This window comes from Garra rufa, chromosome 6, assembly GCF_049309525.1.
Source record: "Garra rufa chromosome 6, GarRuf1.0, whole genome shotgun sequence".
Lineage (NCBI taxonomy): Eukaryota > Metazoa > Chordata > Actinopteri > Cypriniformes > Cyprinidae > Garra > Garra rufa.
In genome coordinates, this window is record NC_133366.1 from 32,691,157 (window position 1) to 32,706,451 (window position 15,295).

General features: G+C 37.0%; 1 protein-coding gene across 1 annotated transcript; it reads right to left on the reverse strand.

The window, feature by feature from the left end:
- Positions 1–8,654: 8,654 nt before the first annotated feature.
- npy2r (neuropeptide Y receptor Y2) lies at positions 8,655–10,321 on the reverse strand. Its single transcript, XM_073842327.1, has one exon. The coding sequence runs from the start codon at positions 10,311–10,313 to the stop codon at positions 9,180–9,182; it is 1,134 nt and encodes a 377-aa protein (XP_073698428.1). The 5' UTR covers positions 10,314–10,321; the 3' UTR covers positions 8,655–9,179.
- Positions 10,322–15,295: the final 4,974 nt, after the last annotated feature.

Below are 15,295 nucleotides of genomic sequence, written 5' to 3' on the forward strand. Positions count from 1 at the left end.
TTCCATTTTTAAAATATTGTAATTACTGTAAGATTTTTTATTATTATTATTTCAGGCTTTACAGGGTTAATGTAATACAGTAACACTACTGGTGGAGTTGGATTTTCAATTAAAAACAAAGTGCTGGAGCGATATTCAGTTCGTATTGTTGATAAAACATATGATGTTTTTTGTTTTTGTTTTTTTTTATACTTAGAGCATAGAGAGTCACAAAATTCCTTTTGTTTAATTTCCTGCTACCTGTCCCCAGAATCTTCTACATGGGGCAGGAATGCAGATCTCTACTTTGGCCATTTATTGACATTGCTATATACTATTACTGATAAGGTGGATTCAATTTATATCTGTGGTGATTTAAACAGCCGAATTGGGGATCTTAAGGACTATGTGGAAGGAGATGATATTTCTCCTCATGTGGTCTTGGATATGAGTATAAATCATAGTAGATGATCATAGTAGACTCCCTGATCATTCAGTTCTCTGTTTACGTTTTCAAGTGGGAGAAGTGTTTAATACTTTGATTAATGTTGACAGTTTACAGTATGCCAAAAGTCAAAGCAGAAATTATCCTGTTGATTTCCTGTCATCTGAAATGTGTCATAGGGCTTTATTAGAGGTAATAGGTCAACTACAGATAGTAGAAGAAAATCAAGAAAAAAATGGATCGCCGTTACATCAATCTCTGTACATGATGAGATCTTTTACATGATGAGATGGAAAAGTATTGTCCTGTAAAAAAATGCGTTCTTCAAGGAAATATTACAGAGTTAAACAGCCATTCTGGAATACTGAGTTAAGTGAGTTATGGATGAAGTTGTGTTCTGTAGAGAGAACATTCCTTAAATGTGGTCCTGGGAATCCCATGAACAGGAAGGTCTTGCGTAATGAATACAAGCAATGTCAGGTTAATTTTGACAGAAAATGTAGGTTCTATAAGAGGAGATTTAAGAGAGGCCAAGCTCTCAAATTAGAACAATTACAAATTGGTAACCCACAGCAATTTTGGAGGGAAATACATAAGTTAGGTCCAAAAAAGAAAGCATTAATATCAATGGAGGTTTTAATGGAAAGTGGTGAATCTTGCTTTGAATCCAGTGAAATAATGAAAAAGTGGGAAAAAGATTACAGTATTTTATATGCCGATAGTGTTTCCACTTTATTTGATGATTATTTCTTAGAAGAAACTTGTAAAGTAAAATTTAAGATGGAAACAGGGATGAATACTAAATTCTATCAAAATGATATACTGAACAGTGAGAGGTACTTAAAGTGTTAGGCAAAGCCAAAGAAAATAAAGCTGTAGGCATTGAGGACCTCCCTAATGAAGTACTTAAAAACCCTAACTTATGTAATGTCTTACATTGCTTGCGTTATATATGTTTTCAGAACGGTATTATCCCATCTGTGTGGAATAAATCAGTTATCAAACCTATTCCAAAATCGACAAATGATGACCCGATTGTCACGATCAGGCTGGGTTGTGGAGTGGAGATGGATGAGGAGAACCGGAGTAGGTGAACGAATAAAGTTTATTGAAATAAAACACTGTAACTAATACAAACAAACAAAAACCGGGAGTAAAAGATGAGCACATGAACACAAGCAAACAGAGGTAACAGAATCATTGACGGACAAATGGGGAGTGCACACACAGACTCTTAAATACACTGAAACGGGGGCGTGGTCACAAACGAGATAACAGGATGACGAGGGGGAAATACAAATATGGGCAAGACTGAACTAACTAAACATAACCAAAAGGGGGAGACAAGGACTAAACCATATAAGCTAGAAGCATGGGGGGAAAAACACTTGGAGAACATGACTCTGACATTATCAGGGGAGTAGCCCCCCCCCCAAAAAAAATTTTCTTGGGGGAACCTAGGGTATAGTCCACACAGGAGAGCACGGAAGGGCACGCAGGAGAGAGCTCCGGCTCAGGAGGGCGCGCTGGAGACAGCTCCGGCTCTGGAGGGCGCGCAGGAGAGAGCTCCGGCTCAGGAGGGCGCGCAGAAGAGGGCGTTGGCTCTGGAGGGCGCTCTTGAGGAGCGGGCTCTGGACGGCGCTCTTGAGGAGCGGGCTCTGGACGGCGCTCTTGAGGAGCGGGCTCTGGACGGCGCTCTTGAGGAGCGGGCTCTGGACGGCGCAATGGCGGCGCAGTCACTGGAGGGCGCTCTGGCGGCGCAGTCACTGGAGGGCGCTCTGGCGGCGCAGTCACTAAAGGGCGCTCTGGCGGCGCAGTCACTGGAAGGCTGGGCGGAACCAGCGAAGACTCTGACTTGGCGGTAGCCATCTTGGGTGCAGACTCAGGCTTGGTGGCCATCTTGGCCGGGATTTCAGGTTGGGTGGTCATTTTGGCCGAGGGTTCTGGAACGGCGTTCATCTTGGCCGTGAACTCAGTAACGGCGGCCATCTTGACCGGGAACTCAGCAACGGCGGCCATCTTGGCCGGGAACTCTGGAACAGCGGCCATCTTGACCGGGAACTCAGGTTTGGCGGCCATCTTGGCCGAGGGTTCAGGAACGACGGCCATCTTGGCCGGGAACTCAGGCTTGGCGGCCATCTTGGCCGAGGATTCAGGAACGGCAACCATCTTGGCGGGGGACTCAGGCTTGGTTACCATCTTGGCCGGGAACTCAGCAACGACGACCATCTTGCTTGCAGAATCCGACGTGGCAGCCATCTTGTTTGCAGAATCTGGCGCGGCAGCCATCTTGTGAACTGGCGTGGCGGCCATCTTGCTTGCCGACTCCTGTGTGGCAGCCATTTTGCGTGCAGACTCCTGCGTGGTAGCCATCTTGCGTGCAGATTCCGGTATGGCAGCCATCTTGTGAGCTGGCGTGGCAGCCATCTTGTGAGCTGGCGTGGCAGCCGGCAGATTAGAGCGCTGGGCGGAAGCCGGTAGATGAGAGCGCGGGGAGGAGGCCGGCCGCATCGGGCTGAGGACAGCAGCGGAGCTTTGAAGGACGACTGGAGATAGGAGACTGGGCTGACGGTGCGAACCGTTGGCACAGTATGTGGGGGGTCCTGGCTGATGGAGGGCTGGCGCGATGTGCTGTGTGGCAGAGGGGGCTGGATGATGAGACTTAATCGGATTGCTAGGATAAACTTCTTCGATTTCGAAATCAGATCCATTTAAAAACAGAATGAGATTGACTAGCTCGATCAAGGGGAATTGACAGGCAGGAAGATCGCAGCGAATCATCTCATCATCCAGTCCCAAAGTAAACAGCGCCGAGTGAAGCATCGGGCCAGCCCACCTGATGTGAAAGCTCGAGGAACTCCTCCACATATCGCTCCAACGTTCGACCGCCCTGCCGCAGTCTCCATAGTTGTTCCTCAGCCCGATTCATCCTCAGTTTTGGTCCGTCAATCTGTCACGATCAGGCTGGGTTGTGGAGTGGAGATGGATGAGGAGAACCGGAGTAGGTGAACGAATAAAGTTTATTGAAATAAAACACTGTAACTAATACAAACAAACAAAAACCGGGAGTAAAAGATGAGCACATGAACACAAGCAAACAGAGGTAACAGAATCATTGACGGACAAATGGGGAGTGCACACACAGACTCTTAAATACACTGAAACGGGGGCGTGGTCACAAACGAGATAACAGGATGACGAGGGGGAAATACAAATATGGGCAAGACTGAACTAACTAAACATAACCAAAAGGGGGAGACAAGGACTAAACCATATAAGCTAGAAACATGGGGGGGAAAACACTTGGAGAACATGACAGAACAGGACAATACACAGACATGACTCTGACACTGATAGTCCCGTTAAATTATAGAGGGATTAGTTTGATCAGCACAGTCTATAATTTACTCAGGAGTCCTTAACAACAGACTTAATATTTTTTTGGAGTCCAGTGGTTGGATGGTAGATGAACAGAATGGTTTTAGGAAAAATAGATCCTGCATTGACCATATTTATGTGTTATCTTCTGTGGTGAGAGCTCGTTTGGAAAAGGGCAAAAGTGCTTTTGCTTGCTTTGTTCATTTCAAAAAGGCGTTTGACTCTGTTAACCGAGAACTTCTGTTATTTAAATTACTTTCATCTGGTATTAATGGAAAATTTTATAATGCGATAAAAGCCCTTTACAGAGATCCTATTGATTGTGTACAAATAAATAATTTAAGAACAGACTGGTTCCCAACACCCTTTGGAGTGAAGCAGGGAGACTTACTCTCCCCTTCTCTATTCGCTCTTTATATAAATGATTTAGCTCAAGAAATTAAGCAGGCTAATCTTGGTGTTCCTATTGATGATTTTGATTTAAGTATTCTGCTTTATGCAGATGATATTGTTTTGATTGCTGAAAATTGTGTTAATCTGCAAAATTTGTTGGATATTATGAGCTCTTGGTGCAGTAAATGGCGTCTTACCATTAATAGTAAAAAAACACAAGTTATTCATTTCAGGAAGAAAAGTGATTCACAGAGCAATTATACATTCCAGTTTGGCTCCGTGCCTTTAAAGTTTACTTCTCAGTACAAATATCTTGGTTTTGTTTTTGATGAAAATATGAAGTTTTCTGAGGGAAGGAAAATATTAGCTGAGTCCGCTGGAAGAGCATTAGGTGTTGTGATTAGTAAAATGAAATCATGTACAGACCTTGGCTTTTCTACATTTACACAACTTTATAAATCTTTGGTTGATTCAGTTTTGTTTTATTTGTCGCAGGGGTTTGGGGTTTCAGAGAGATTTCTGATTGTAGCTCTGTTCAGTATCGTGCCTTGAGGTGTTTTCTTGGTGTTCATAAATATGCAGCAAAGGTAGCTGTTGAAGGGGATGCAGGTTGGGATCCTTGTATTATAAAACAAAGATGTGAAATGGTGCGATTGTGGAACCGTCTTGTCAGTCTGCCTGAGGAAAGGTTAACTAGGAAAATTTTTAATTGGGACAGAACAAACTATCACGCCTGGTTTAGAGAGGTTTCAATAATACTGTCTGCTTCTGACATGCATATAATGCTTCGGAATAACCTGCAATGTAATATAAATGATGTCAGACAGGGATTAGTTACAAAATATAAAGATCAATGGAAGCAGGAGATTTGGAGGAAGCCAAAGCTTAGAAATTATGTTCAGTTTAAAAGTGATTACGTTTCAGAACCATATATTTTGTTTAATTTAAAGAGAAGGCAGAGGTCCCTCTGTGCTCAGCTAAGAACCGGTACCTTGCCTCTGGCAGTAGAAGTTGGTCGATTTAAAGGTATACCTGAACATTTACGTTTGTGTGAATTTTGTGATCTCCAGGTTGTGGAGGATGAATTTCATTTTATTTTTCATTGTCCTTTATACAGCGATCTAAGGTATTATCTTTTTGAATCGATTCAGTTGAAAAATCCTGATTTATTTTGGAAATATGAAGCTGAAATGCTGTGTTGGTTGTTTGAACATAATGTTTTTGCTTTTGCAAAATTTGTGGAAAAGGCCTGGTGTCTGCGGCAAAGTATTTTGTATCCCACTTGACAAATGTTCTCCTTTTTTGTATGTGTCCATATGTTCTGCTTTGCTTTGTATTCTGCCACGTGGCTATTGTCAATATAATCTGTCAAAGTGTATAATAAGCCCATGAGGGCTGGGCACCAATTAAGGTGTTTGACACTCAAATAAAATATATCATCATCATCATCATCATCATCATCACCATACTAAGAGCCAAATTTCGAGCAAGTAGATCTCTGTTATTTTATATGCATCCATGCTCTCGTTTTATTCATAGTAAGATGGCAATAATGATTAAATAGCATTCTTGTGTGCATGTAAATGTCAGTTTTTTTTTTTGTGATGTATTCATTTATTGAATTATTTTAGGGGCTCTGTTGTTTTTACTTTAAGAAAATCAATAGAAATATACCCTGTGAAAATAAAAATATATTTATACATACAGATGACTACTATATACCAAATATTAAGCTGAAAATAATGCTCTATGAACTATTTATGTTAAATATGGTATGAAAATCTACTGAGAGGTTTGGAAATTACGTCTGGAAATTATGTCACATCAAAACCCACCAACATTTTTTTTTTGTTTTAGACTGTTTTCACTTGTAAGCTGTGCTTAATATCTGTGTATGTCCTGATTTAGATAAGATGGCTTTTTCACTGGTGAAAGCAAAACTATAAAAAGAGGACTTATAGAAAAACCAAAGCTTGAAGTCTTCTTGATGGATTTGTTTATTACAAACACAGCTTTTCACTTCACAAGATGTTAATTGATGGACTGGAGTCGTGTAAATTACTTGTTGATTATTATAATGTTTTTATCAGCTGTTTAAACTTTTACTCTGACAGCACCCATTCACTGCAGAGAATCCACTAGTGAGTAAGTGACGCTAAATTTCATTCTCATCTACATCTTGAATGGCCTAAGGTTACATTTTCAGCAAATTTTCATTTTGGGTGAGCTATTACTTCAACAAAAGAGCAAAATATGCCATCCACAGAGAAATACTTGAACTAATGTTAAGCTTACCCTTATTATTTAACCTTTTGTTAAATAGGTTAATAGGCTTATTATTAAACCTGTTGTTTTTTATGTTTATTATGCAATAAAAGCAAATCAGCAAAGAATGACTATGAGATGGCTCCATAATGTACATGCTGAAGCTTTAAGGCTAAAAGCCATGTGCATGAAATAAAATCCCTAATGCAGCACATCTATAGATAAATCATTTTGTGCAGAGATAGAAATTCAATATTGAATTGTAGATATAATAGTAGTGGCTTTTGGGACATTCAAAGGCAGACGAAACAGTAATTGACAGAATCAATACTCTGAGACCCTCTTATTCTATTTTTATGTTGTCCCCTTGTGCTCAGTTTATTGATTGGTCTGCTCCTGTCAGTTGATTGATCTTTCATGGGCCAGTGGCTATCAGAATTAGGATGTGGGGCTTGATGGAATAAATGACATTTGTAAACTATATTTCTTTATGTTTTATAGTCCATAGGCTTGTCTGGTGGGCAAAACTCACAATAATCACTAATTCACAAGTAAAGCCTGTTTCATAATGCAGAAATGTGGTAATCTTATAATCCTACATAATTGAAATTGTCACTGTACAAACTATGTCCAGTATGGAACATGAATATCCATAACAGACAAGTTGCAACTTAAAAGCCGAATGTTATGAGAATATTTGTAAGAGTATTCCGTTTTAGAAAGGAAACACCTCACCCTTGGAATCAAAATGATTCCGTATTTCATAGCTTGGGAGAGCTCTTATTGTGAACAATGTGCAGTATTAGAGGCCAAGTAACCAAATTACCTGTGAGACATGGGGTGTCTGAAACAGAAAGCAGCTGGCTTGCTGCCTCGCTGCCCAATAAATTGTTGATTCACCCACAGCATTTTTTGTATAAACCTTTTATGTTTTTGCTAAACTTGTTTCAGACCAGCTTTAAAAGCACCAATATATTAAATTCAAGTGAGTTTTAGAAACAACCAAGCAAATTCTTTGACTACAGTGCTTATTTTCCAACCGAAATTGAATCAGTTGTAAAAATAAAACAAACAAAAAATGACTTTTTTCTACTGCACTGTTACTGTTACATTGTATTTTTTCTTTGTTATTTTCTTTTGTTATTTTAGTATAATTTAAATACTATTTAAGTTTTTTAAACATTTTGAATCGATTTTCTCAAATTCTAGATTCCATATTTTCAAATAGTTGTATCCTAGCCAAATATAGTCCTATTGTCCAAACCATATATGGTATATGGATATATATTATTCATACCCCTATCAAATTCTGACTTTAAGTTACTTTTATTCAACCAGCAAGTTTTTTTTTTTTTTTTTAACGGAAATGACACAGGTCTCCCAAAAGATAATAACGATATACAAGAGGCACCATTGTGGAAAAAAAAAAAAATCTTAGCTTTTATTTACATTTGAACAAAAAGTGGCATGTCCAAAATTATTCATACCCTTCTCAATAATCAATAGAAACGCCTTTATTGGCTATTACAGCAATCAAACGCTTCCTATAATTGCTGAAATGGAGGCTACATCATTGTGGCCAAACAATTACATTTTTGTTTCATCTGATCATAAAACAGAAGACCTACAAGGAACATCTTGTATTTTTTAATAATACTTTGCACTGTAGCCACTGGAACTTCAAAACATTTAGATATGGTCTTATAGCCCTTTTCTGACTTGTGAGCAGCCACAATGCGCAGCCGCAGGTCTTCAGTGAGCTCCTTTGTCTTAGCCATGACTGTCCACAAACCAACAGCAGAGAGCTTCTGTTTTTCATCTGTTGAGCTGATTAAAACAGCTGTAATTAGCTGCTAATTAGGATGCTTTAGAACAGCCTGGACTATTTGGAATGGTATAGAACTTAAGATTTTCCCATAGACTGTGACAGTTTGCAAAGGGTGTGAATAATTTGCCTAAACATGCCACTTTTTGTTCAAATGTAAATAAAAACTGAGAAATATTTTTTTTCCACAATGATGCCTCTTGTACATCGTCTTATTATCTTTTGGGAGAAGCCTGTGTCAATTCCGGTCAAAAAAAATATTTTTGTTTTAGTTTTAGTTATTTTAGTACGTCAAGTTAAATAAAAAATTATAAAGGATGCTTTGTTTTTATTTCAAGTAGTGAAAATGCTTGAATCGCACACACAAAATAAGTGATTTATTGGCTGTTTTAATGTTTTTCCCATTTTACGTAAAATAACATATTCTCTCAGAGGAAACAAACACTAGAATATATTCACGTGAGAATTCTATATAAGCAAATATACATATTACATTATAACAAAAAATACAATATTACAAAGTCACCACAAATGTATCATAAATTTGTTGAATATCAGACATTTCAGGTCCTTGCACACTGAGTCCAAAATGTTCATATGCGTTTATTCGCAATCGTCAAAATTCATCAGGCATAGAACATCACGGTGGCTCAGAATGGTCAACTTTTACCTGATCAGATTTTTTTGTTTATGATGGACAAAAGTTTTGGAGGCAGTGTGTAAACGTAATCAACACAACATGAGGTTCTATTTATTTCAACCTCATATATATTTCATTATTCAGTATGCAAGGACCTTTTGAGTGTTCTGTATTTAGATTTACAATTCTTCTTTACAGATTTTTTTGGATTTTAGTCCATATTTTGGTCACATTTTGTAAAATGCAAACACGCATCATAGCAATGTGTTTTCTTGTGTGAAGGCAACACTGATTGTATTTTGCTTACTGCGTGTACATTTCTCCCTTACTGTCTCTCTACTACAAACCCTTTTCATTCCATTGTTTAACCTTCCGCACTTAAACACAGCCATAAAAGATCTTCTATAGTTTCTGTTCATCCAGCCATAGAGGATGGGATTGGCAAACGTGGAGCACATGGCCACAATATGGAAAGCCGTATAGAGCAATTTGAAGTCTTTCATTTCCAATATACTGTTATCAATATCCACAGCAAGCTGAAAGGCATGAAAGGGTAGCCAGCTAATGGTGAAGACCACAACTACGGCCACCAGCATTTTTGTCGTCTTCTGTCGCCGTTGATGACGGTCACTACGGCCACCGCCGGGGCTGATGTGATTTCTTAGCTTGTTCCAGATCCGAGTGTATGCAAATGAAATGATAGACAATGGCAGGCCGTACTGGAGAAAAAACATGGCGATGCTGTAGATGGTCCCATCCGTGCTACTTCCAGGCCACTTCTCGGCGCAACCCTGAATCGTCTGCTCAGGCGATAAGTCAAAGGTCACGTATTCGCGGAAGATAGCTAAAGGACTGGCGAGGATTGCGCTTGCCACCCATGTGATAACAATGACTACTACGCACATGTCTTTTGACATCTTGGTTTCCATGTGGTAGACAATGCTACGGTATCTGTCCAGAGCTATAACGTTGAGTGTGATGGTCGAAACGTGGACCGCTAAGCCTTGTGCGTATGGCAACAGGTAGCACATCACCTGTCCGAATTTCCACTCTCCATCGAGTGTGTACATCAACGTGAAAGGTAAACACAACGTGTTGACCAACAAGTCTGCTACAGCCAAGTTGACAATGAAGTAGTTAGTCACCGTGTGTAAATTTCGAAACTTGTACACAACATATATGACCAAGGAGTTTCCAGTCATGCCAAAGACAATGATGGTGCTGTAAGCCAAAATCAAGATCACTTGAACTCCCACCAGTTTTGTACTGTCTTCCAGACCGTCTAGTAAGACACCTTCAACTTGGATAGTGGCTGGTGTAGAACAGTTTGTGGACTGAATTTCATCTTCAGATATGTTCATTTCAGTTCTTATATCCATATTTAGCATTCGTTCACTTACTCTGAAAAAAAGTAAGAGTTTTTAATCATCAGCGATTAAAAATGTTCAAGAATTATAAAAATATAACCAGTGTTGGGTGTAACTGGTTACTATGGAAGCCCGTTTTTGCCACTGAATAAAAAAATAAAAATGGTAATTGTGACTTTTTATCTTACAATTCAGATTTTTTTTTGCAATTGCGAATTTACATCTCACAATTCTGACTTTTTTTTCTCAAAACTGCGAGATATAAATGCACAACTGCGAGTTATAAAATCAGAGTTGGTAGATATAAAGTCAGAATTGCAGGATATCAGCTCACAATTGCGAGAAATAAAGTCAGAATTTATATAAACTCGCAATTCTGACTTTTTTTTTCTTGCAATTGCCATATTGTATCTTGCAATTCTGACTTTTTCCTCAGAATTATGAGATATAAACTCGCAATTGTGAGTTATAAATAAAGTCCAGTTCTGAGGAGAAGACTGATATGTTTACAGAATTGCGAGTTTATATCTTATAATTCTTACTTAATTTCTCAGAATTGCGAGTTTATATCTCAGAATTCTGACTTTATAACTTACAATTGCAACTATATTTCTCAGAATTGCGAGTTTATGTCACACAATTCTTACTTTATTTCTCAGAATTGTGAGTTTGCATCAAGCAATTCTGATTTAAAAAATCTGAATTGTGAGATAAGTCGCAATAACCTTTTTTTTCAGTGGCGGAAATGGGCTTCCATAAGTCATAAGTTATAACTAAGTAATTAGTTACTGTAATTTAATTACTTTTCCCTTGAAAAAGTAAAGTAAGGGATTACTCTTATTTTTTCTGCAATTTAATTACAGTTACTTCTTATGTAATTAAACTTAATATACACAGCTGTAGATCATTTATACACAATACAACAGTGGATTTAACATTAAAATATAAAGTCTAACCTTAAAATGCATACTGTTTATGTACCCTTCTAACTTTAAACACTTTGATGAGTTAATAAGAATATTGGTAACACTTTAGTGTCCAATTCTCACTACTAACTAATTGTTTGTTAGCATGGATATTACTTGGATATTGGCTGTTTATTATTACTTAAAAAGCACATATTAATGTCTTATTATGCAAGACCTTATACTAAATCCTTAATCCTACCCAATTCTTAAACGTAACACCTACTTTACTAAGTATTAATAAGCAGTAATTAGGAGTATATTGAGGCAAAAGTCATATTTAATAGTTACTAAATAGTGAAAATTGGCCCCTAATTTTAAAGTATGACCACAATATTTATGTAGTTATCTATTATTTATTTGAAAGAATTAAAATAACTGTTTTATGTATCCTTGCATTAACTTGCCGAGGTTGAAATAGGATTTAGAAAGTAATTAGTAATAAGTAAATTTGCTGTGGTGTGTAAGTAGGAAATATCGGTTCCAATTACAAACATTCCAAACATTCATTTTGCCATTAATTGTAATAATTCAGTGAGATTTTTGTATGCACAAGGAGTCTGACAACAGCCAGTGCTCCACACAGAGATCTGATCTCATCATCATCCAGTCTGGAATGACATGAAGAAATAAAACGAACTAAATCCAGAAGAACTGTGGCAATGTCTCTAAGATGCTTCAGGAGACCTACCTGCAGAGCTACCTGAAAAACAATGCACAAGTGCACCTAGTGCAAAAGCTGCCTTAAACGCAAAGGATGGTCACACCAAATGTTAATTCAATTTAATTACTAGAATTGAATTGATAAATCAAATCTATTTCTGACGTTCGTTTTGACAGCATACTCATTTTACAGCATTTTACACAAGTGCCTAAAACATTTAATAGTACTGTAGATTTGCAGGTAGGTTTCTTGAAGCATCTTGGAGACACTGTTGCAGTTCTCCTGGATTTAGTCTGTCTCAGTTTGATCTGTTTCTTCGTGTCATTCCAGACAGACTGGAGGATGGTGAGATCAGATCTCTGTGTGGAGCACTGGTTGTTGTCAGACTCCTTGTACAAACAAAAATCTCACTGGATTATTACGATTAATGGCAAAATGAATGTATGGTAATGTAAACTTATATTTCCTACTGACACACTACAGCAAAAGATAGAAATAACTGACTTAAAACCATTTTTTAGCTGGTGAAAATACTAGTGTTCTAATATACATATAAAAATATAGAGGTTCAGGTTAGGATCTTCTTTTCATGCATTGTCGATTTAGTGCATAATATGTTTTATTTGATGAATATGTTAACGTGTTAATTCATATTTTATATTAATAAACGAATCAATTCGTAGAATTCAACTGTTTAAGTATAGGCTACTGGTATTATCTAAAGCATTATAGTATATAGTATATAGTATATTATTTCCATATGTCACTAGAATATGCGGTCAGTAATAAATGACATAGCCTATACACTGCATAATTAAACAAACAAGCGTTTGGATTAGTCTGAGTAAACAATAATAAAAAAGCTGTTTAGAAGTACACAATTTAGGAAGGAAATCCTTTTCAAAAAGAGTAATATAAGACCTTAAATTATCTTACCTTCTTTAAATTGTTAAATTTGATGCAATATAAGCTCACGTACGTATCTTGCAGAAAAGAAAACATAGCCCGAATCCATACCAAATTTATCACGCATAACTCAACGACAGACTTCAAGAAGTGTCAATAACACGAGTCGGAATGAATTTGATGCACTGAAGGAAAGCCTGAGCGTCTGCTGGGAGTCTACAGACAGCCTCTGTATGATCTTTACGTGCGTTAATCCAGGAGTGCTCGCGAGATTGTTGATTGACACCGAACTTCATAATGAGCCACAGTTTGCTTAAAAATTACAACTATAATATAAAGCTTAATGCTAACAGATTAGAGGTTTATGAATATATAATTATGTTAATTCATATTTCATATTAAAGTAGCCTAAGTGAACCAACGTTCTTGACATTCAAATTTTAAGAATAGGTCTATGTTTAGTATCTGTTTCTGTTGAACACTAATAATTTATGCTTATAATATTTACTAATGTTAATGAAAGTTATTATTACAAAGTGTTAACAGGTGTTTTAAGATCATTTACTGACATGAAAAGAACTCAATGATCATTTTCTTTTGATATCTGCAACAAATTACAGTTCATTTACTCATAAATAATTTAATGTCATTCACGTTCAACATTGTTTGCTCATCTTTTTGTTTCACATTGTCATTTTGCAGATGGTACATGTACATAGAAAGAGGTTTCAAATGTAAGGAAATGTAATTATTAAGACAAAAGGACAAATGTCTGTCCTCCTGATCCACATCAGGTAGATATGACGTCAACAATCAAGATAAGAGTCTTCCCATTTTGTTGCCAGACCTTCAATTTAAACACAATAAACTAAATGTATGCACTACCCTTAGGAATAGTGCTTTGTGTTTTGCTGCTGCAGGTTATAAGATCTGATCTTGTCTGTTGTCAAGCAATGATGGCGTCATCTGACTTAGTATTTCAGACTTATTTTGTCATATAACACCGTACAGCTATGCTAGGATCATGTAGTATTTATATTATGATATTATGATAATTAGTAATGAATATACGTTATTTCGTATTCAAATCAGGGAACTGATTTGTTAGTGAAAGTTTTGGTTACACTTTATTTTAAGGTGTCCTTGTTACAGTGTAATTATACATTTGAGTACTGAGTAATAATAGTTAACTACTTAAAAGTAAAAGTACTTACCATATGGTTAGGGTTAGGATTAGGGTTTGGCTTAGGGTTACTTGCATGTAATTATGCATAATTTATTGTTATTATAATAGTATATATATAAGGTGTAGCAAAGTGTTATCAAAGTTTTCATTATTAAAGAGTCCGCCCAAAAATTTAAATTCTGTCATTAATTACTCACCTTATGTTGTTCCAAACCCATAAACCCACTTTTGTTTGTCTTTGGAACACAAATTAAGATATTTTTGAAGAAATCCGAGAGCTCACTGACCCTCCATAGACAGCAAGGGTCCCACCACGTTCAAGGTCAAGAAAGGTACCAAGAACATCGACAAAATAGTCATGTGACATCAGTGGTTCATCCGTAATTTTATGACGAAACAAGATTATTTTTTGCTAAAAAAAAACAAAAACTTTTATTTCCTCTTTATTTAACAATTTTTCTCCTCCACATTGCCCTGGCGCCACTCTTAAAAATAAAGGTGCTTGAAAAGGTTCTTCAAGCGATGCCATAGAAGAACCATTTTTGGTTCCACAAAGAACCATTCAGTTAAAGGTTCTTTAAAGAACCATTTCTTGCTTACCTTTTGATAATCTGAAGAACCTCCTTTGCCACAAAGAGTCTTTTGTGAAACAGAAAGGTTCTTCAGATGTTAAAGGTTCTTTATGGAACCATTTAGACAAAAAGGTTCATCTATGGCATCGTGAAGCACCTTTATTTTTAAGAGTGTATGGAGGGTCAGAGAGCTCTCGGATTTCATTGAAAATATCTTCATTTATGTTACAAAGACAAACAAATGTCTTACGGGTTTGAAACGACATGAGGGTGAGTAATTAATGACAGAATTTTCATTTTTGAATTAACTATCCCTTTACTAGATGGAACCAGCTGGCCACTATTCACTTAAAAAACATGTTTTTGAAATGCAATAACCTTAGAATTTAATCCATTAGATTTCGTTTTTTAAATCAGACAGCAATTATAATGCACTTTTGCAGAGTGGCTTTTAGGAACCGAACTGCTCTGTTCAATAATTCAACCTAAAAATTCACAAATAGCCTGAGCATTAACATTCTCAACCATGCAGAACTGCACTGAGACCATAAACGTTAATCATTCTCGTCTCGCTCTCTAGTTAAATATCACAGCATTAAGTGATCTTGAGTGATTTATAGCATTTTCCAATTCTTGTCCATCATTGCTTCATAGTTACCAAATTTGGATTTGAATGTATAATCAATTTTTTCATGTTTTTCTGAAGCTAT